Source organism: Ischnura elegans, chromosome X, assembly GCF_921293095.1.
Source record: "Ischnura elegans chromosome X, ioIscEleg1.1, whole genome shotgun sequence".
Classification (NCBI taxonomy): domain Eukaryota; kingdom Metazoa; phylum Arthropoda; class Insecta; order Odonata; family Coenagrionidae; genus Ischnura; species Ischnura elegans.
This window is the reverse complement of record NC_060259.1, coordinates 104,952,481-104,975,075: the sequence shown is the minus strand read 5'-3', so window position 1 is coordinate 104,975,075 and position 22,595 is coordinate 104,952,481. Positions and strand designations below refer to the sequence as shown.

The 22,595-nt window shown below is 36.6% G+C and overlaps 1 protein-coding gene across 1 annotated transcript; it reads left to right on the top strand.

Moving 5' to 3' along the window:
* Window positions 1-1,480: 1,480 nt before the first annotated feature.
* LOC124170526 (potential E3 ubiquitin-protein ligase ariadne-2) lies at window positions 1,481-22,594 on the top strand. Its single transcript, XM_046549302.1, has 8 exons — window positions 1,481-1,695; window positions 2,191-2,400; window positions 3,480-3,777; window positions 4,276-4,507; window positions 9,532-9,649; window positions 15,696-15,920; window positions 16,890-17,102; window positions 19,830-22,594. Exons 2-8 carry the CDS (start codon window positions 2,191-2,193, stop codon window positions 19,983-19,985), a joined length of 1,452 nt encoding a protein of 483 aa, XP_046405258.1. The 5' UTR covers window positions 1,481-1,695; the 3' UTR covers window positions 19,986-22,594.
* Window position 22,595: the final 1 nt, after the last annotated feature.

The following is a 22,595-nucleotide window of genomic DNA, read 5'->3' as shown; positions in this document are numbered from 1 at the left end:
ACTGCCTTAAACGCCAGCCAAGAAGTTGTGCTTTACACTTTGGTAAAACAAAATCTCGTATTAGATCACTTAGCTCCTCTTACGTTATTGCATGAGGTGCCCTTTTTTTTGACTAGTCTGGGGTTCTTTCACATCAGGGCTGCAGTTTGTAGCTGGAGCTTTAGGGATAGGAAGAGCATCACTATGCTTCAGCGGGCGAATTACTGACGGTACATTCGGATAAATCATTTGAGCTTTGTTTTTTTTTAAACCCCATAGTGTCGGTTTGGCAAAAAAAGCAATCCGTTAAATGGCAAATGGGTCCACGCCAAACCATAGGCACTCCGAAATTTAGGGAACGATTACCCCCGTTTAACCATTCACAAAGACTTCTATGACATCCACTGCAACAGAATTCAGCAGCCCTCATTTTTTGAACTTTTTTTTGAAGAACAGTGTAATCACCAGCTCAGGAAGGAGTGAAATACTGGGTAAAATTCAGCTTTTTTATGGTTCTTGTTTTGTACCTACTAAATGATTTGTTATGTAATTTTCAACATCATTTTCTGGAGCGGTTATCAACAAAGGGGTAACCAGGAATTTTGTTTGAGGGGTTTAAAACTAGGAGAGAAAATTAAAAAAACAGGGTGCAAAGTAGAGGGTTTTAAAATAAATTTAACAATTTTCATAATCGAAAAAACACAATTTTTCAAAGAAATAATGTGTGCATCCATATTTTTTTTAATATTTTGGTTTCTTTAATGAAGAAAAGTAATTGAGTTTTTTATATATCGGGAGGGGGAGGGCGCTCCGGATCCCCCCTATTGCTCCTCTGGTTATCAATTCCTACCGAAAATTGCAGTACCTGCTGGAAGAGGATAGTAGGGTCCTTGTGGGAGTGTAAATATCTCTTTTTAGTTCAAAAATAGGTAACTATGTGGTTCTTTCCGCTATTCATTCGATTTTTTCATCTTATCATACTTTAACAGAAGAAGTCAGCGTCATAGCGCTATTCAAGGGAAATCCAGACGGATCATTAATGAAGTGGTTCTTTTCATTAGATTACAATCCCTTTAAGAGAATTAAGCCACTGATATACTTAAGCGGTGCCGCACATCAGTTTTTGCGAAGCTAGTATTTCCACAATTTTTTTGAAACAGGAACCCAATCAAATCTTTCCTAACCACTCTCAGCTAGATTATTTATTTCATCCTCAGTTTTCCTTGGAAGATCGCAGCACTTTCTTTTCCTGATATATATAATTGATATATATTATATATATATATATATATATATATATATAATTGATATGAAAACGCATTACAAGGAATTGATGCAGTTATATTTAAAAATTAAGATTCAGAAAGCTAATTAAGTGATCAATTCCGTTCCAGACCCTCAAATACAAGTGGCCAACAACAGCTGTATTCAAAACAGCTGGCGGTAAACAGTAGTACGTAATTTTGCCTACTGTGGCGCTGAGAAATGTCAGAATCCGCCAAATGGTAATGACGGTAATGACAAACTCCGACGTCTCAGGAGTCCGTGTATGTCTGTAGATTTATCACGGGCCATTAGGCTATTCTGACGAGGAGAATGTAGCTGAAAGGTTTACTGTAGGGAAGAATTATTTTTCAGTTTTAGATATAATACTTGGAAAGTGTTAACGTTATTAGGGTAAAGGCGCCTCATCGTTTATACAATTGGGAGTACAAGGTAAGCAGCATTGGTGTATGGAACTTTCGTCCATTATTTTGTAACAAGTGTCCATTTAGCCAATTTAGTTAATATTTTACCGTATGTATATTTTTAGCAGTAATTCATAATGTTGTAATTTTTGGTTGATTATCTATTTGTGTCTAAGCGTATCGTAGTTGTGTTCAGTTTTGGTTTATCATGGTGGATTCTTTTAAGTTCTTTCTGTTCGTTAATTGTTAACAATAGCGTTTCTTTGTTCGGTTATTTTGTCTTATCTTATTGTTTGTGTGTCTTCTGCTTCATTTCGATTGGCTAACATTCTTTGTTATTGCTGCTACGGTAATAAAAAGCTGTTATCGTGTTTTGATATTCTTGGAATTTTCTTTTGTTTGATGTTTTATGTCAATTTTCAGCATTGTGAGAGACAACTTGTACATTTAATAGGGATTTAATTCGTTAATTCGTGGTTTAAGCTCTTTTGCTCATATGTTAATACAACTTTTCTTTCTTTAGATGTCGGGCGATGAAGGAGATTCTGATATGGAATACTCGGATCAAGAATGTGGCTATGATGATTACTATAACAATGCCGAAGATTGTGACATAGAAACTGTAGACGCCAGTAAAACTGATCCTGAGTATTTTGTGTTTGAGTGCCTCAGTGTTGAAGAAGTAGAAAGACTATTAAATGAATCTGTCGAGGCCTTAAGTACGTCTTTACAGGTACATAATGGAACTAGCTCTTATCCTTTCTTGGCATTTGAAGAGAATTACTAAATGTATTAATGAGTGCTGATTCCCAATGTGTCTTACATAAGGGCTCTTGTTGCCTCAAGGTCTTGATTGCCTCTTATTGACCCTGGAATGTGTTCGAAGTATACTCTCTGATTCTGCCTCCTGGGTAGATCTTTCTTTGTTTAATCCTGATATTCAAAAGTAAATTTAGTCGACCATCTTGATCTACCTTTCTAAAACAATGCGTTGTTGACGTAGCACCTTAAATTTAGTAATGATGAGGCTTATTTTGTGGTTTCTCTACGTGAAAACGCGTTTTCTGCAGTCGTTTATATTCCGTGGCGAAGTTATTTTCTCCCATTGTGCTGTTGTCTTCCATATTTCAGCGCCACACGTCTTCTTTTTAACTAGTCATGAGGTCGCCGAAAGTGCTGTTTGTGAAACGTCATAATAATACCAGACGGTCGCAAATCTGGGAAATTAGTCAGCCTATATGACATGATTTTGGCTGTCAGCAGTATTTTGTAATAAGGAATTTGGTTGCCGGTGACAATTTCTTTGTCCTACACCATCTTTAATGATATTTAGTTATTTGCTTGAAATTATGTTTTGAAAAGTGTAGCAGCAGTTAAAACGCAAGTAATGCTCTTACGTCCCATGAATCGGTATTAAAAGACCTTACGGGATTTTTTCTAAATTCCATTCTCTCGATTAACGAGGAGCCTTATTTTTCTCATGCTTTTGTGTCTAGATAAGTAATTTTTCTGCTCTTGTTGGTTCCCAAAAAGGGGTGGTTGGTATGATATTTCCCATGTGGTTTTGTAGCTTCTCACTCTGTGGGGCCCTGTTGAGATCTTAGCAGGGGCAGAGGTTTTTCAGATATATTTTTTTAAATACAGCTCTCTTTCCGATGGAATGAAAGTCCATGGTCACCTTGGTGTCTTGTGGTCAGAGCAAGCTAATGTTGTCATCTGGTTATTCCTAATTCTTCCTTAACTACCTACCTTCCCCAGAAATGGAAACCTATATGCCATTTCAATAATAAGTGAACTTTTACTTCCATACAGATCATACCTTCTTTAGCAAAAGCACTGCTTCATTCTCATGGATGGGCTGTTGACGAGATTTGTGAGAAATACCGTGTGGATAGTTCACGTCTTTTGGTGGCATCGAATATCAAACCAGTGCATCTAGCAGACTCCCCTTGGTGCCATTCATCATCGCCAAGGACTTCTTCTCTTTGCCCTGTCTGTGCCATAAGTCAATCATTGGACAAGTTTCGTAATCTTACTTGTGGTCATGCTTTCTGTAGAGATTGCTGGGCCATGCACTTTGAAGTGAAGATCATGCAAGGAGTATCAACAGGCATGTATTTTTGATTTATGCTCATCTAAGGCATGGTTGCTGGTGTAATTATTGCTAGGTGGTATTGTGCAGAAAATTTAATGTGCTTCTTCTCTACCTTTGTGGCAGTATTTTCCATTATGTTGATTATAACTTGTGTGTGGTAAAGGGTTAAATAAAGACTTTTTATTGGTGCATTTTAAATCTATGCCAACATCATCTCTTGTGATAAATTATTAATAAAATATAAAATAGTGGGAATTTTGTCATGCTTGATTGTTTGCTTTAATGCCTCCCTTCCTAAGGAAAAGTGTTTTGAAAATTTCGATTGATCATAGATTTTTGTTATCTTATCTTTATTGATGGCCTTTACTTTGCTAAGGAGTGAAAGCAATCAAGGGGGAAAAATTGCCCTCTATTTTGATGTCGATCTCATTGCAGCATGTGATTTGTTTGGTGCTTAATGGTGGATTGTACTTTTTGTGATCTTTTTTAAAGGATTTTTGTCTTATTTCCTAGGTATTGGCTGTATGGCACAAGACTGTGAAGTACTAGTTCCAGAGGATATGATTCTAGATCTGTTAACCCGTCTTAACTTGCGAGAGAAATATCAGCAATTCGCATTTCAGGATTACGTGAAGTCTCACCCAGAGCTGCGATTCTGTCCTGGACCTAACTGCCAAGTAGTTGTCAGGGCAAAAGAGGCTGCAGCGAAGCGTTCTGTGTGCAGCTCTTGCAAAACCTCCTTTTGGTAAGGATGTTTTTTTCTTAATCTCTCTCGATCTGTGGCAAGGAAAGATGACACAAGTATGGTGCTAGGCCTTCTAAATATCTAATCTGGCCTTGAGGATCTGAAGATTAATCAGTTTAATGAAACTCATAAAAAATATAACTTGTTTTAGTTCACATGAGTTGATAACACAAATACCAACTTTTCATGCCATCAAATCCGCCATATAAACAAATTGAAGTTGTGACCTGAGACAGTTTATCGGAATCACTATGCTTTCTGGTGTGTTTGGCTTGTGTGTGCTGCTTGCCAAAATATTTTTTAGAGATCACGTCTTAACTTTCGAGCAAGAGCCTTGTTGGGGAAAACACTTTCCCAGTTATAGGCAGGGACGCCGACTTACAAAAAATATTGGGGGGGCCCAAACCGGGGATCTTGCCCCGGGAAATTTGATAAGTAGTGAGTTTAAAGTTTTTTAAGCATTTTAGGAGAGTCATATGATCAACATTAGAACCCTGATAACTCTAATCTCGATATCTGGACACTCCGGGGAAAATCGGCAAGCCTGACATATTTTTCCTCACACCCATAACGAATTTTTGAGGGAGCTCGGGCCCCCTCAGGCCCCATGGAGTCGGCGCCACTGGTTATAGGCTTGGTGCAATTTCTTTTCCCTATACCGAGCTCTCTGATGGCATAATATAGTGCAGTGATGCTCATTGCTCGTATTAGGACCAACCTCAGCATGGCACTGGTAACTTACCCCCGTACACCCTGTCTCAACCCGTCGCCAGCGGTTTAGCAGCCTTTTTTGCAACATGAGTAGGCTGTAAATGTAATACAATAGGAGTCTATTTTTAATTTATGGGTCTTTCCATTGTTTTTAGTTTATATGAGGTCTTTGTGTTTTGTTTGTGTCTAGCTTTTTAAAAACATATTTATAGCATTCTCACTATTTTCTTTGACCGTAGAAGAAAACCAAACTTCTGATCCTTCTTTTTCATTTTGGCTCTGGACTTTCATTGTGGAATTTAAAATTATTTGTTTTCATTTTTTGGCCATGTGTATTTTCAACTTTTTTAAAATCCTTTTCTGATTGAAAGCTTTACTGTTTGCTGTCATACAAAAGGTTCTAAGGGACTGGTGAATTGTAAAACGTGGATATACATGCAATCCTGCTTCACACTCCAGTCATATGAAATGGCTCTGGCCAGTGTGAGAATTATTGCCAATATTGATAAACACACATTGTGTTATTCAGGATTATTTTCCTATAACAACCAAAATAGTATTCCTAATAATTGTGAGAGAAATATGTAACACTAAAAATTGAAAATTCAGATATTTTATTCAAGTGCACTTGTTAAATTTTAAAACCATGCATACATGTGTCCTGTAGTGTTGCTTTTTTTAGGTCAGTCAATTGTTAACTCATGAATTGCAGGAACTCAGCGGAACCTCAAAATATCTAGGTTTTGTTCTGAGATCAAATTGCTAAGTTAACCTAAGACTTGATTTTTTTCTTAAATTAGTAGGCTATATACATTTTCATATGTATATAATGCATTTCATTTAGATACATTGATCTTTTAAAAGAGTTTCTTCTTTTTGTCTGCAGAGTATGTTTCAATATTTGGCAAGTGAGATGAAATATTAGCCCAAATTATCGGCAAACTGCATGAACAGGAGAGGGATAGTCAAAAGTTGAGTGTGCAAGCAGAAAATATTTAACATGTTCAAACCTGTGCAGATCAGGAAAAATGTCTTGAAATTCACTTGTTAACATGTTGCGTACGGAGGGCGATAATTCTCGTCATTTTTGTTCCGGACGGATGACGAAGATTCTCGTCATTTAGGTGCGTCAACCTAAACAATTTTAAAGTGTACAATACGTATTCGTTAGTATGTTTTCAGTTGTTGTTCGTTATTCATAATGGATTGATGCATCAGAACGTTTGATTGGGTAAAGTTATATTCTAAACATTATCTTTTTAACCATGTTTAAACCAAAGGCATTATGCCCCAATAGGCACATATTTCCAAATCGGCGTTCCTAGGAATTTATATACCCCGGTACGCAATGTGTTAAATCTGATTATTGTTGTGTTAGATCATGGAGAAGCCATGATACTTGTGAACAAATGTAATACAGTAAAACCTCTATGTAGTGAACCTCTTTACATCGTAAACCTCTATACATGGTACCAACCCTCTGGTCCCGTCAGATTCACATGTAAATTTATCGGCAAACCTCTCTATAGTGAACCTCTTTATATCGTAAAACCTCTACATATCATAGCAACGAGACACCCCCGAGACGGCCTAACTACCTCCGCATTTCATACCGAGACAACTATAAAGACCATTAATGCAGCCGCGAAAACGAACATGGAATGGCATTTTCAGCGATAAATGTTTCATGCTTATTATTTTCTTGTACACCTTTACTATACTGTAATTTTCACGTTAACCATTAGCTTGTGCCATTTTGTTCCATATGAGAGCATACCTAACAGTAAATAAGAAAAAGGCAACAAACTATCCTAATCATTTCAAGTGACAGTAAATGACGACAGAACGCATCGTTTTCTCTCGAATCATGGTCAAAATCGCGCGATAGCACTCACTTTCTTTTACTGATGGCTTTATTTTCTTGTAAGTGCCGACATACTATGTTCAGTTAATAAAAGAGGCGACCAGCGCAGCCTATAATCACTTACTGACGGAAATATTTCAACTAACTTCACTTCCATCCATGGAGACAGAATTACTCGACCACATTGCTACTACTTCCGCTTCTAAAATGAAAATATTTCATGAATTTTCCGCGACTTGAAATAAATCAAATACAGTTTCGCAATTATTTTATTCCCATATTTCCCGGTGTAGCACTTTCTTACTACCGCCTTGGTAATTTTTTCGATGCTTTCGTGAACGATCGTAGTTTAAAATTTATTGCGCTTAGCGACAGTCATATGTCTTGCCTGCGTATTTATGCCGCGAAATCTGACTCTTCCATCGGGAGTCTGGGACATCAATTTCTTGCAATACTGAACGAACATCAATCCATGCGCGACAGTGTTGGGTGAAGGAGACAGCTAATTAGCTGATATGCGGTAGGGCAATGAAATTTTTTACAGTCGCCGCCGCAACCTGAAGTAGTTCGCCCAGCATTCTCACTGAGAAATCACGTCGTTTTGCAGACCTAACGTTTCTTTGTGCCCTCGACAGAGTTTTTCTACGGAACTCTACGAGCATTGTATTTTAGAGAAAGGGAATTTGACAAAATTTTCAAAATTACGCTCAATTTCTTGTTTATTTTTTGCAATAGTCACGTGTTTATTTATTTTTTATAATCTTTAACAAGGCATACGTTATAAGAATGATAAATCAATTTTCTAAAATATATTATTAGGAGTATTTTCAATTATTTGCCATAAAATATGAAAACATACGAAAATTACTTAATTAATTATAAGCTGATGATGGATTCGACAAATAAAACAAGGCGGCTGCTTGACATTACCACATTCCGAGGAATTTTCCGAGCCATCGACGAGGGCAGGCAGAAGAAAGATGTAGCAGTGACCTTTGGAATACCATCATTCACCCTGACATCTATTTTAAACAACACAGGATAAACAGAAGAAACTGTACATCTAGGCTGCACAAATAAAAAACCCGGGCAGTGAAATAAGAGGATGAAGGAATTATGTTAAGAAATATAGAAGTTGTGTACTTCCCTCCAAACACTACTAGTAAATTACAACCCTTAGACCAGGGAATTAATTCTTTGGTCAAAAGGCATTATCGAAAACAGCTAGTGATTTATTTTTTATGGAGAGTGGATAGTGAAAACGACAATAGAAGTGCTCATAGAACATCCTTCAGACCATGCACAGGCTGTGCCTTTCGTGGAAGGAATTTATATCTTCAATTTTTGAGAAATACTTCATCAAGGCTGGGATTACGGGTGGTAGCAAACAGGAGGAAAGTGAGATATTTGAGAATGAACCTACAGAGTACGATAAAATCAACAAAATAGTTGACACAAATTCAACATTTGAAGACTTTGTAATGTTGATAATGATTTATTCATATCTTCCCCACATGAGTTGGAAGATATGGGTGAAGGAGATGTATATATATTGCAGGATACAGGAAGAGATGGATTTAGAGGAAGATGTTGGTAATGAGGAATCAGTTACAGTTCCCACCAAAAAAGAGGTTGAGGATTCATTGAACGTAATTGAATGGTTTTTATTAAGCATGGAGGAATGCGATCATAATATGATTGTATTCAATAGAATTATATCGAAAAAGTTTTAAAAAAGGTTAAAGCAAACCCAATAACTAATTTCTTTCCTAAAAAGCCCTCTTGAACAAATTACTTTTACCTTTGTGTAATCATTAAATTGTAAATATATGTTCACTAATGCACGCATATATGTTTAAATATATTAATATTATGGTTTATTAATAAAATGGTGCCTATCACAAAAACCTCTCTATAGTGAACCTCCATACATCAAATTGCCCAAATTTTGGTCCCCTCCATTACGATGTAAAGAGGTTTTACTGTAATATGATTCGTTCATTCTTTTTTATTTGATGCTCTAAATATTTTCTTTTCGTCTATTTCTTTTAAATTCATGTAATTATATGTGTTATTTTCCTTTTTATTGGGGATGTAATTGTTTGGAAGTTGCTTATATTACTTTATTCCTCATTTGACCCTTCTACTTTTTTCACTTTTTAGAGTTTTCTGTCAGGGGTTTTCTGTACATAATCTTTTTGTGAAGTTTAAATGATAGGAGGAACTAAACATGTCACTTCCCCATATTTTAGGTTCATCAGGCTCATTAGTGAATATAAATCAGTTTCTTTTATAAATGAGGTAAATTATGTGCAAGGTTGTTTCTTATCATTTTGGGGAAAACCTCAAAAGTTGTCTGGAACTTGAGATAGTTCAGTATCTCATTGGAATTAATTGTAATCCCTGGATACTTTTTTTAATTTCTTTACTTAATTTTTATTCATTACAGTTTCAGGTGTGGCACAGATTACCATGCTCCCACTGATTGTTCAACAATTAAGAAGTGGCTGACCAAATGTGCAGATGACAGTGAAACAGCAAATTACATCAGTGCACACACGAAAGATGTGAGTATACCTAAAAATTTGATCATTTGCATTAAGTATGTTTAGGGTAAATCATGAGTCACTCTCATCATTTAAGTGCTTGATTATCATATTGAAGGAATAACTTGTGAATAATTTGAAACTTTGCAGTCTTTTATGATTGATTTCTGTGAATCTTATTTGTTGATCTGCAATGGTATCCTAAATTTGTTTCTGAAGCCGTTTTTGGTGATCCTACTGTTCTTGTGGAAAAATGTTGGGAAGACTCAATCTTCACCAGCCGTTACATAGACTCAAACTTATAGGAGCCCATTTCATGATGTTATATCTGATGATGCTGGAGGCCAGTCTCCAGTCTGTATGAGCAGGATGGGTTAGAGGCCTCCCTTGTTGCATCTCTTCTGACTCCTTGAAGCTAGGAAAGAGAGTCTGTACTTGAAGTCTTAATGCTTCCTTGTTAGTAGACATGAAATCTCCCAAGAGAAACAAAAAATATCTTACACCTCTAGGTGTTCTGCCATTATTTTATGAAATCTTGATGTTGTGACACTTGACTCCTCGCACTTGTAGAAACATCTTTAAAGGGCATTTTACATAGTGAATTTTTATTCAAATGATCATTCCAATGATCTTGCGAATGACCATCATTAATAACTATGATATATAATAGTGTAGTGTATATCAACCTAAATGCCGTTGCTTATCCGTGGAACTTTTTGATAAAGTTTATTTTATAGCGAACGGAACCAAGGTTCGTAATAACGTTTCTTATATGTACTATAGATTGGATTAGCCTTTTTGTTGGGATCAACAATTTGCTTAATTAAATGAGAACTTCATAGTAATATTGTTTGTATGAACGAGAGTTAACTGTATAAACTTTATTAAACTGCTTAAATTTCATGAAATTATCAACTTATTATCTTTCTCAATTAAAGACCTTTAAAATGAGCCATTTTATGCTTTTTTGTCTTCCTTATCCGGTGATTTGACTTCTAATACCAAGGAACTTTCGTGAAATTTCATATTTATGACATCGCAATGTCTTATAAACCATTGTGTATATTGCAAAAAGACTTTTTGAAGGTATTGTTGTTAAAGAGTTTGTTGAAAAGGTATTGTTGTCTAATCAAATGAAGTTGATATGTCAAATTTGGTTGTAGTTAGTGACCCAAGGGGCAGTCACCTGGTTGATTTTGGGTGGAATAACCCCATTATGTTTAAATAATTTTTCTGTTTTACATCCTTCCTTACCTGCCTCATTTATCTCATTTAAGGCTTTCTTTTGCCATTTTCCCCTTCCTCGTACCCTTCAACAATTGTTTTCATCTGGCCATCATGCCTTATGGTGTGTCCTATCAAGGTTTCCTGTCTACAGTGAAACCTCGATATAACGACACCCCACGGTGCACTAATAAACACTCGCTATAGCGAATTGTCGCTTTACCGGAGGTGGAGCAAATAATAGCCAATATACCTGTTGCGAACAGATATACAGGAACAGGAGTGGTGCGGCGACAGATAAACATCTATCCGATAAACGTAAGCATAAATCCAGACGAAAGGCGATGTTTTTTTGCATCACTAAATTTCCTTACTCAAATAACGACTAACTATTCAAACAATTTATAAGCGCCGCACTGAATAAAAATCATGCAAAGCATTGTTTCGTCATCATTATATTTATCGAACGACAGTTTACCACATACATTTGAGACTGAGCACTCCATTAACTTCATTTCTAACAGATCGCTAGCAATTACAGAGGTTAAGGAGTCTTCATGAAAGTCTTCCGGCGGTGAAACCCTCGCTATGGCGAGAGCCAACACCGAAAGGGTCTCGTAAAAACGAATTCTTTAACACGCTTATTGTAGGGTAAATTGACGGTGCATCGGCTATCTCTCGTAATAGCGGGGGTGTCGCTATAGCCCGTACTCGCTTTAACGAGGTTCCACTGTACGTTTCAAAAGTCTTCTATTCCCTCCTACTATTTCAAGACGTCTTCAGCATTCGCATTTGGATCCTATGAATCTTCATTACACTGCTGTATCTCTTTCATTCTTTTTGTTTAAAATAGGGATGGGTCGAATAGTAGATTTCTCGAATTCGAATATCGAATTCGAATATCAAATCATTGCTCGAATATTCGAATACCTCGAATTTCGAATACCTCGAATACTAAACTATGAATGTGAGAATGTTTGACTAGGTCGCCTATGCAGCAGGAAACCCAAGATTTTGGCGAGTAATTGTGATTGCCTTTAAAGGATTCAAACAGGAATTTAGCTGATTAATGGAATATTTTAATTTTATGTAAACAATAGGGTAGTTTCCTTCATTAAAGAAAACGAAAGGCATTGATTGTGATTCGTTACCTACCATTGGTGTATTCTTAATATACAAATTATTTGGTTCTAGAAATACCGGTCTAGACCAATGGCAATGGTCAATTTTATCCTCATTTGAAAAAGGGCCGGATTGGCACCCATGTGATGCCACTCCACTTGACATCACACGGACCTAGTTTCTACACGAGAGGATAGGAGTTTTACATCGTCTGAGGTTACTAATGCATGCATGAGGCACAGAGCTCAGGGAAACATGTCTTAGTAATCACTTATTAAAACTGGCTAAGGTCGGAAAGTTTTCTTCGTTTGATAAGGTAAGGTTTGGTAAGGTATCAGCACTCTGAGCCTCGCCCAAAGTCACCTCACTAGGCGGGAGGGGGAACCAGAAATGCGTCACACGGACTTTTCCCCATCATTCCCACTAACGCGTCGCGTTTTCGCGCGCTTGAAATTTTTCACTTTTAATTTAAACGCGAAAAATAGATATCGTCTTATAAAAATCTAAAATCGTTAAATACGTACTCCAGGAGTATTAATATTTCGATTTAGGCAATAAAAAAATAAAAGGAAAGCAGCCTATTTGAGCATTACGCCAAAATGCTAAGCCTCCGTCGTATTTCTTCGTCTTTCCGGCATTTATTTTCCTGCGTAAAATGCTTAAATAAAGTCAGAAATATGTCGTGTTTGGTCTTATTCTTTCTTAAATTACGCGCATGTTACTAATATTTCAATCCAATAAAAGTGTAGTAATAATTGCCGAAAGTCATTGTTAGACACCTTTCGGGCTAGTAGATGACTCATGCAGTAGTTGACCTCCAGAAAGGGGGAAATTCTAAGCAGGTTGGTAGAAAAAGGTCAGCGGGTGAGAAAAGGGGGTGGGTGCGAGACACGTTTTTATTTTTCTCGCGTAACTTGATATTTTTTTCGAAGCTAAGGTGCTAAGGTCTTCGTAATATGATCCCTGCGTGAGGTCAGATCTTTTGTCTGATATCGGAGAAGAGGAAATCGTCAGAGTGGGTGAGGCGAATGATGAAGGGAGGGGGATAGCAGATCGTGGGAAATGCGCCAATGTCACTATCCCACGGCACTGAGTTCCTCCTTGTGGTAGTTTCATCTCCTGGGGAAGATTCAAAATTAGTGCCTGTCGTTATTAGCCACAAAGGACACATGGTAAACACCTCGTCTTATTTTTATCAAAAGATGTATGCAGGAAAATGGTCAGTAGGGGTGAAGGGTGAAACGCTATTCTATTATTTTCCGGTAACTTTATATTTTTTCGAGGCTTAAGTCTTCGTAATACGATCCCTGCACGAGCTGGGACCTTTTGTTTGATTTCGGAGAAGAGGAAATCGTCAGATTGGGTGGGGTGAATGCTGAATGGAGGGAATAGCGGATCGTGGGAAATGCGCCTATGTTGCTATCCCACGGCACTGAGTTACTCCTGACACCTGGTATTCTCGGATTTTTTCACCCTATCAATTTCGGTTCCCCATGTCGAACTCTTTTCACCGCTCTAAACCGCGAATTTGATATAGTTCGTCAGCTTGCCTAAAACGGCGCTGCATGCAATAAAAACGACTAGAGTTCTCATTTTTCTGAGTCAACTACCAATGACGTGCGAGCGAAAGCGTATGACGCGAAATTCAAAGTATTCGAGACGGTACCTTTGGCATAACTATTCGAGATCTCGAATATCGAATACTTTCCGGTATTCGAGGTATTCGAGTATTCGCGGATACTATTCGCACATCTCTAGTTTAAAACCGTATAAACGTGTGTAAGAGGCGCACCTTTTTTCCCAGAAATTGCAGCCGAAAATGGGGGTGCGTCTCATACTCAAACTTCTTATCTTCCCCCCTCCCCTTCGCAAGTCCAAGGGGCATTGAGTGGCCTTGGTTTTCAGTGTGAGTCAGTCATCTCCGGTCAAAAACAAGTGGCAGGCAGATGATTTTCTCCTTTAGTGACATATTTTTAAAATACTCCTGTTTGCTTTTCTTACTTGTAAACATTGCGCCGTCACTTAGGTGCCTCAGAGGTGAACATGCTAAAGATCATGCAGGGTTTTTCCCTCCGGAGGGCATGCTAAATTTACTGCCACAAGTAGGCATCCGGTGGCATTTATACTGCAAATAGTAATCGCATATCAGGTGTAGAGCAACGCTTAGTTTTGAAGGATAATTAATATCTGGTTAATGGTCAACATCTGTCTTGCCGAGTAATTTCCATTATGCTAAGGACCTTATTTTTCAAAAATCATCTTCAGACGTTATTATGAGGATTATTGCAAGAGAAAATTAATTGGTGTCAATACCTGCGGTTTAAAAAATTCGACTGAGGGTGTACATTGTTAGACTAAATGGCGAGTAGAAGAAATCGGAAATGCTTATAAGTGAAGAGTGCCGAAGGAGAGGTAGAGGGGAAGGAGCGTGCTCCCTCCGTCTTTCAAGCAACGAGGCTGCAAGCGAAGGAGCAAGGGAAGAACACGTCTGATCTTGCATGTGACGTAGTTGCCTTCAAAGTGAAGGGGCAAAGGTTTAGCAATGTGAATTGGGAGAATTGAAGCTGGTAAACCGAAAAAGATCAGTTGGTGAGATGGGGTAGGGATGAAACACGTTTCCATTGTTCTTGTGTAACTTGATATTTTCCATTGAGGCAAGTGATTCATAGTCTGTTGGGTCGTGGAAAGGAAAAAAAAAACGGCAGAGGCATTGTCTGATGGAGGGCCGAGTGTTGTTCCATGAAATCTACGACGTGGTTATTATCCTACGGTGCTGTGACTCCCCTGATTGTTGTTCAATCTCCTTGGAAGGTTAATGCTATGTGTCTCTCGTGTTTTACCTTAAAATTTTCCATGGCTGCAATTCTTTGCAGTACTCCTATGAGAGCTTTTAAACAAAATTGTTCGTGAGTAGGACAAGCATGATATAGCAACGGCGTATGCAAAGAGAGGATCGCAACTCTTTCTACTCCCGCTAATAGGACGTTGCATTCACAAAAGCATTGATTTAAAATTTCAAATTCAATTTCTTCGACAAATTTGGATCCGGAGTATAAGGTGAAGGGCATTATCGGTGGATATTTGGATCCAAGGTATCTGATCCGACCATCCCTAGTAAGCATCATAAAGTTAAGGCTACAAGTGAATACCTACTTATCTCTGAGCGCCATACATATCGTGTAAATTTAGCTGAAAAAATGACTCATAAAGTTTTAGTTTTTTTATTTTGAAAGAGGAAATATTGATCGACAGTCGACACACTGTCAACAGTCCAGGCGTACGTCTGCAACACCGTGTGATAGGATTTTAAAAAATGCCACTAATTTTTTTTCTTTGGCTATGATGCTCAGAATACGGGTGCGTCTGTTACACATGTGCAGCTCTTACTCGCGCTTATATGGTATCTTAATGTCATCCAACTGAAATTAATATAACTTCATTTAACATAATTGTTAAGGCAAGGAATTCACTTTTGGCTTTTTTCAGACTAGAGTTAAAAGTAAAGTTAACGATAAAAGCATTTAGGAAAAATAACAAGAGAGGCTTACAAAATTGTTTAAATCATAGTCAGTTGATTGAATCCAATTATTTCTGTAGTTGCATGAAGTAATGTAGTATATTCCTTAAGGAGTGCCTAATCTTATATGTTCCACTTATTTGTTTATGGTTTGATATTTTCACTGTCTTAAAGGTGATTAATTTTTGCAATTTATTTATTCAGTGTCCTAGGTGTCACATATGCATAGAAAAGAATGGTGGCTGTAATCACATGCAGTGCTACAACTGTAAGCACGATTTCTGCTGGATGTGTCTAGGTGACTGGAAAAACCATGGCTCGGAATATTATGAATGCTCACGGTATAAAGAAAATCCAAACATTGCCCATGAATCTGTGAATGCTCAGGCTCGGGAAGCTTTGAAGAAATATTTGCATTATTATGAAAGGGTAAGACATTTTTATTGTTTCTCATTATATTTTCAAGTCTTTCAGTTTTAAAACTTTGATCATGTCTGCTCATGTTTTATTATCCTTGTGAGTTCAATTCTGATAGCCATGTGAATAATAAGGGTTATATTTGCATGTGGTTCGAATGAAGTTTTCTTCAATAAAACTAGTGATGGGTTGATACACTTTTTGTGCAATAGAGTTCTGGTTTGGCTCATTTCTTTAGTTCTCAATTTTGGTTCTCGGTTCCAGTTCTTCATTTAGCACTTTATAAGCTCAATTGTCAACAGCTAAAGACATATTTTGCTTGAATGTTAAGCTTATCTACAATAATATAAATTTCATTCAATAGGTCATCTAGTTATCTTCAAAAATATCCCGGAGACATCAGTTCTTGGTGTTTGTTTATGATTCCGGGTCCCTTTTAGTATTAAATATGATCAATTGTAATTAGCTAAAGGCGATTTTTTTGCCTGAATGTTAATCTTATCAATGTTATGTCAAATTCATTAAATGGACCATCTAATTGTTGAAAAAATTCCAAAAGACATTGGTTCTCTGGTCTGGGTACTTCCTCAGAACTTTACTACGCTCAATTATCTATTGCCTAAGACTTAAATTATCCTATCTTACCTAAAATAGCATCAAATTTATTCATTAGACCATCTAATAAGCAAAATCATCATTCAAAAGACATGTTGCTGTTCTTTTATTACATTGAATTATCTATAGCTGAAGAAATTTTCATTCCATAACTTCATTGAGCCTTGGTCTTGTAATATACTCATTGTAATTGTTCTGGAAAGTTTTAATACCTGTTTAAATATTCTACCCTCATTTTGTTTTTATTTCCTTGTGCAAAATCAGAAGTATCCATAAAAACCCTCAGTTGTGTATATTTTCAGGGTGCCATTTCTCCATAGGTTAATAAGGCATATGAAGTATATATATTATAACTTTTATTTTCAGTGGGAAAACCATTCCAAAAGTCTTAAGCTAGAGGAGCAAACTTTGCAGAAAATTATGGACCGAATTAATGCAAAGGTCATGAGGTCATCAGGAACTTGGATTGATTGGCAGTATTTACTTGATGCAGCTGCTTTGCTGGCCAAGTGTCGGTATACGTTGCAGTATACCTACCCTTATGCCTACCATATGGAATCTGGGTCCAGGAAAGTTTTGGTATGTCCTTTTAATAGAACATAATAGCTATTTTATGCAATCATATTTCATAATTGGATTGAAATTTTTTGTAGGAGCTTATTTTAAAATGAACATTTGGGTTTTTGTTTAGATGCTTTTTCAGAAATGATGTCTGGCACCCTTGGCAACCGTCACTATTTATTTTTTGATGATATTATGCTCAACCATTGAAAAATTAAGTGAAGGTTCGGTGCAGACATGACATTAGTTTCTGAATTGGATGGATGAGGCAGATACTTTGTGGAGATCCATTATGAGATATGAAGTGAAACACTTTGCACTTTCCACATAAAAATTTATTACACTAGAGTCGACATGTTTCGCTGCACTGCAGCATTATCAAGACTCCTCCTCCTAGAGTCTTGATAATGCTGCAGTGCAGCGAAACATGTCGACTCTTGTGTAATAAATTTTTATGTGGAAAGTGCAAAGTGTTTCACTTCATATCTCATTAGTTTCTATTCTGAAAATTCAGAGAATGGGCTGAAAATTGAAAAATGTTATTGTAATTGATGTACATGTATAGGTGTGATCATTTAACAGAGATTCCGTGATATATAAGACAGGCAAAACCTTGTAGTCATTTAGACTTACACCCAGGTGGCCTGCGTCAGAAGTCACAGATGATTGGCAGTTCTCTCAGTCATGGCGAATTGATGTAGGAAGTCAGTTCTCAATGGAGATATGCTGTGCTGAATCTTTACTTGCATTTTTCTGAAGAAAGTTTTGAAACTTTTTACATTTCTTCTGTACTTCTGGAAAATGACTACTTCATTGGTTTCCTGAGCACCACTTGTGTGTGGACTTCTTCTCAACCAGCAGAATATGTTTGATGTTGTACGACTGAGCTAAGCAGACATTATTGCTGCCTGTAATGGAGGGAATATCCTTAGGAATCACATACCCCAATAATGAAAATTTTGACGTCGAATGATGCAGCTTGTGATTTTCCCATTGTGCATTGGAATGTATTTCATGGCAATAATGCACGTTTTTTGATTGTCACTTATACCAACAACCCTGGAATTTTAAATCTATAATTATCATTTCGTTAATAGCACTTAAGCATTAATATCATGTAAAACTACAAAGTATTTACTCTCTGATTCATAAAAATGTCATGTTTTTTGATGTTTCTGAAAAGAAATGTTCTTAAGAAGTTTGTTAACGTAAACTTCTGCATATTTGGTCCTGTGAACTTTGTAATAATGAGAGTCTACTGATCATAAATGTCACCTCATTTTCGACAATTCTGGGGACTTGCACTCGGTGAGGCACTCCAGCGATAGTCGGTCACTAACTTAAGCACCATAAAAAAGGATGACCATGCACTGTGTTTAAATTTCCCTCATTGTAAATTAGGCCCAAGAGTAAACAGAAAGGATATTGAACAAACTTCCCAACAAAGGTGGCACAGTCTTTGTTGGGAAATCTGTATTCATATTTGTTTCTTGAAATAATGGGTGCAGGAACCAGTAAGTGTAAAGAAGGCCTTGAGGCTATGGGAGTCTCTGTCCACATTTATTCCATGCATTTGCTGGTGCCAATTTAAAATTTTTGGGAGGGGTCTGCGTTTGGAAAGTATTTCTATGATGGAGATGAAACAATCGGTCACTGTTATTTTTAGCACGTAAAAAACTCGATAACTATTCGATATTTTTTCTACCATAGGTACGAATATCTACGAGCGAATATCTACTTCTTTGCGCTCGCATTCGAAAATTAACGTAATCATTTGAAATACGGTTATCGCTTATGTAAGTACAGATTTACGAAAGTCGAGACATACGTAACTCAGGGGATGCCTGTAGAGGGGAACCCATGTTTAACAAGTGCTCATAATCCACAGAAAATCGTGCAATATATCAAGTGCTTGTTATACTTGAAGGTGAAGGATGAAGCCCCACAATTCTGGTATTCAACTTTTTTCCACTTTCTTTTTGTATCCATACTATGAGGAACAATTTAGTATTTCATGAGGAACAATTTTGTGTTTTCCGTAACTTGGGTATTTGTGTATAATTTTGCAAATGTAATGTCGCAAAACAAGAATTGGGCTCGCTTCCAAAATCCCACACATCTGCAGCTGTGTTGTGTGATGCAGCGGCATGATCTCAGATTTCAGATCATCCAGCATTGGTAAGATGTGTCAAATTGCAGTCCAATGGCAGACACCATATTCCAGACACTCTTCTAAACAGTCACATTGCCTAAAGTTGCACGAGCAGTAGTCGTAGTGGGACACGTTTCTGTTTGCAAGCGGCACCATCACACCATCCTTAACCATCCAAAACAGAAAGCATAGAGCTCCTGTGAAGGGAAATAATGAGCAATCCTGTCTTGTCGCATCATGCAGCCTCAGATGGTTGGTTCTTGGAATCAAGCTGCAGGCCCAGATATTTTAATATTTCCCTTGGCCATATTCTAATACGGGTTAATCCTAACCAGTAACCAGAATATGACCAAGGGAAATTACCCTGAATGTTGATAATGATAATTGCCTACCTTGCAATTTTTAGAAATTATGATTCCATTCTTTGTTTTTTGCTTAGCTAAGAATGATTTTTTCGTCAGGGAACGACTATAGTTTTTACAAATTGATGGCTGGTATTCCAGAAAATGCATTTCAGAGCAAATAATTTTTAGGCTAATCTTATTTAGAGTAAAAATTATTCATTAATCTAAACAAATAACTTTTCTTTTTAGTTTGAGTATCAACAAGCTCAATTAGAGGCAGAAATTGAGAATCTATCCTGGAAAATTGAAAGAGCGGAGACTACAGACCGTGGTGATTTAGAGAATCAGATGGACATTGCTGAAAAAAGAAGATCAACTCTTTTGAAAGATTTTCTTGCAGTATGATGCAAACAATTTTCTAGTTCAATTGTTCCTTAGAGTTTTTTAAAAGTGTATTACATTTAGAAAGAGGCATCTGAACTTTATTTCTAGGTTACTTAGAGTTAAAATGATATAGTATAAATAAGTTCAGGTTCACTGCCTATTTTTAAGTGGTATCATAACCTTGGTCGAGTACGAAGAATTTCAAAGCTAAGGCTGTACATGAAAATCTATTTTATTATTGGGCATGCTTATGACTTGTTATTTTTTTCAAATTTTCTTTATTTCATTTATTATTGTGCAATTCAATGCCCAATCTTATTCTTATGTTTATAAATGGTTTGACCTCAGTGCTTTAAGGCAGCTTTTATAAAAGTTTCCTCTTGGTTTTTGCATAGATAAAACCAGATTTATATGGAGTGGGCTCAATGAAGTTTGAAATTGTCATTTGAGTGAAAGAATGCACAGTCAAATCATTACTCCGGATAATTTGAATACACTACTGGATTTTATTTCAAATCAAATGGAACTCAGGTTTAAACATTCATAATAATGCCATTGGTGCATTTAATTTTGAGTTTATTGTCAAAATCATTTATTGGAAGTAGGCTTAGTATTGTATTCATAATTATCGAACTAGATTTTTTAAGGGTTAATTGTAGGAGTGCTCAAATGGTTTGATGACATTAAATCACGGTTGCCTTTGTACCGATTAGACTTGAAATTCAGATTTTAAAAATTCCATTACTGTGTTACATTCTCAAAAGATAACCATTTCCACTTTTCTGGCATTATTGTCTGCCACTGAGAGAGTGTTTGGCTGAAAGTGATTTCCAGTTGTAAACTAGGGCTACCAAATTCTGCTGATTCTTGCGAAAAAATTGGCCTTGTTATACTGATGATGTTAATTTTTCCATAAATATTATCAATGCCTATTTTCAGTTAACCCTCCAGGTATCTTAATGCTCCAATAATTTTCTATGTACGTCTTGAAACCAATTATGGTTTTGCATCGATATCAGGATCTACTGCCCTGATTGTCATTGGAGAATGTGTGGATTTTAGAATTCGTTTTGAATAAGCCTATGTGAAAAACATATTGTTTAATGATGGGTGAGTGAATCTTTGCCAGTTCTTCTCAGGTTTCCCTCTGGATTTTATTCTCCATATTGGTGAATCACTCTGATGTTATTCGCCAGGAGAGCATGGAATCGAGTGGATGCTAGATTATTTAATCATGCTGAGTTTAAAAGCTGAATGTGTAAAGGGGTGTTTTTCAATGATCATCCATTAACTTCTTGACAAAACGCACAGAACCTTAGGATTTAGAATCATTATTTACGTTTAAATCAATGGTATATGTACAGAAATTGGTTGTATTGTTTTGTATGAGTTTTTGCGGAAGAGATATCAATCCTGTTAATTCTATGCAAATATAAGTAAAATCTCAATCTTATTTCTAGATATCATTAGAATCCAGTGCTTTTCTTCAAATTGACTCAATTACACTCTTGAAGATTTAAGTCCAATATTGACATCGCAGGATTCAGGGTTTTGGCCGTGTATTTGTTAGTGTGTGTGATGGTTTCACCAGCTCTTCTGGTGGCATTATCATGTTTTTCTGGAAAGAAAACATTCTTTGTGTGAAAAACATTCATCGCACCAAGATACCTTTGAAGGGGCTCTTGAAACTGTTTACAAACATACAGATATGCAGTCAAAATCCTGAAGCCAGCAATGCATTGACAGCACTGGTATTGGAGCCTAAGGTTATGCAATTTTTAGATATCATTAGTCTCCAGTGCATCTCTTAAACTTTGACGTACCTACATTTGATGGTAACCTCACCATCAAAAATTTTGTTAGTGTTCACATACCATGACCTTATTTTAGGCAGCTTTACATGGAAACATGAAAGAATTTTACTGGAAGGAACATTCTGTAAGCAGTAGCTGCAAATTACTATGCATAGTCACGTAAGTGATCTAGTTGATAAAGGCTTTGCCTGATATGAGCCCTAATTGATCTGATGTTACTATTCAATTAGGGTTTGAAAATTCTTGTATGAATTTTTGTATTTTATTTTTACAATCCAAGTAGTTGACACCAAAGGAAAATTAGGCGTGTAAATTATTTTTGTCCTCTGAATTTTAAAATTCACATTAGCTTCAAATAAAATTAATTTTTTTGCCCAGTTTTGGAGATAGTGTTGCCTAATCTCCAAGTGAAATTTAATTGTCCTTTATAGTCATGCTGACATTTCCATTGTTTGGTACATACATTAAAATGAATATGTTGTCATTCAAAGTAGAGAATGGTTTCCTCTTAGACTTTGTATATTGTCTTAGTCTGCATAGAACTTAAGTATTTTGGAATGTGTCTCTTTTGAAAATGTAACATGAGTACGATGTTATCTTGGTAGTGAAAGGTCTTCATAAGTAATGGAAAGATCCGTGTAACGTGTGCGTGTGTGTGTGTGTGTGTGTGTGCATGCTGAATCCAATGCCTCAGCTAATTTGGTATGTGTTGTATTCACAGAATTATGTATTTGCGTATTGATTGAGGAAGAGCATGTGTATTTATTTTACATTATTGCTTTTGCTTTAATGCTGAAAATAAAGTTGTTCTAGATAT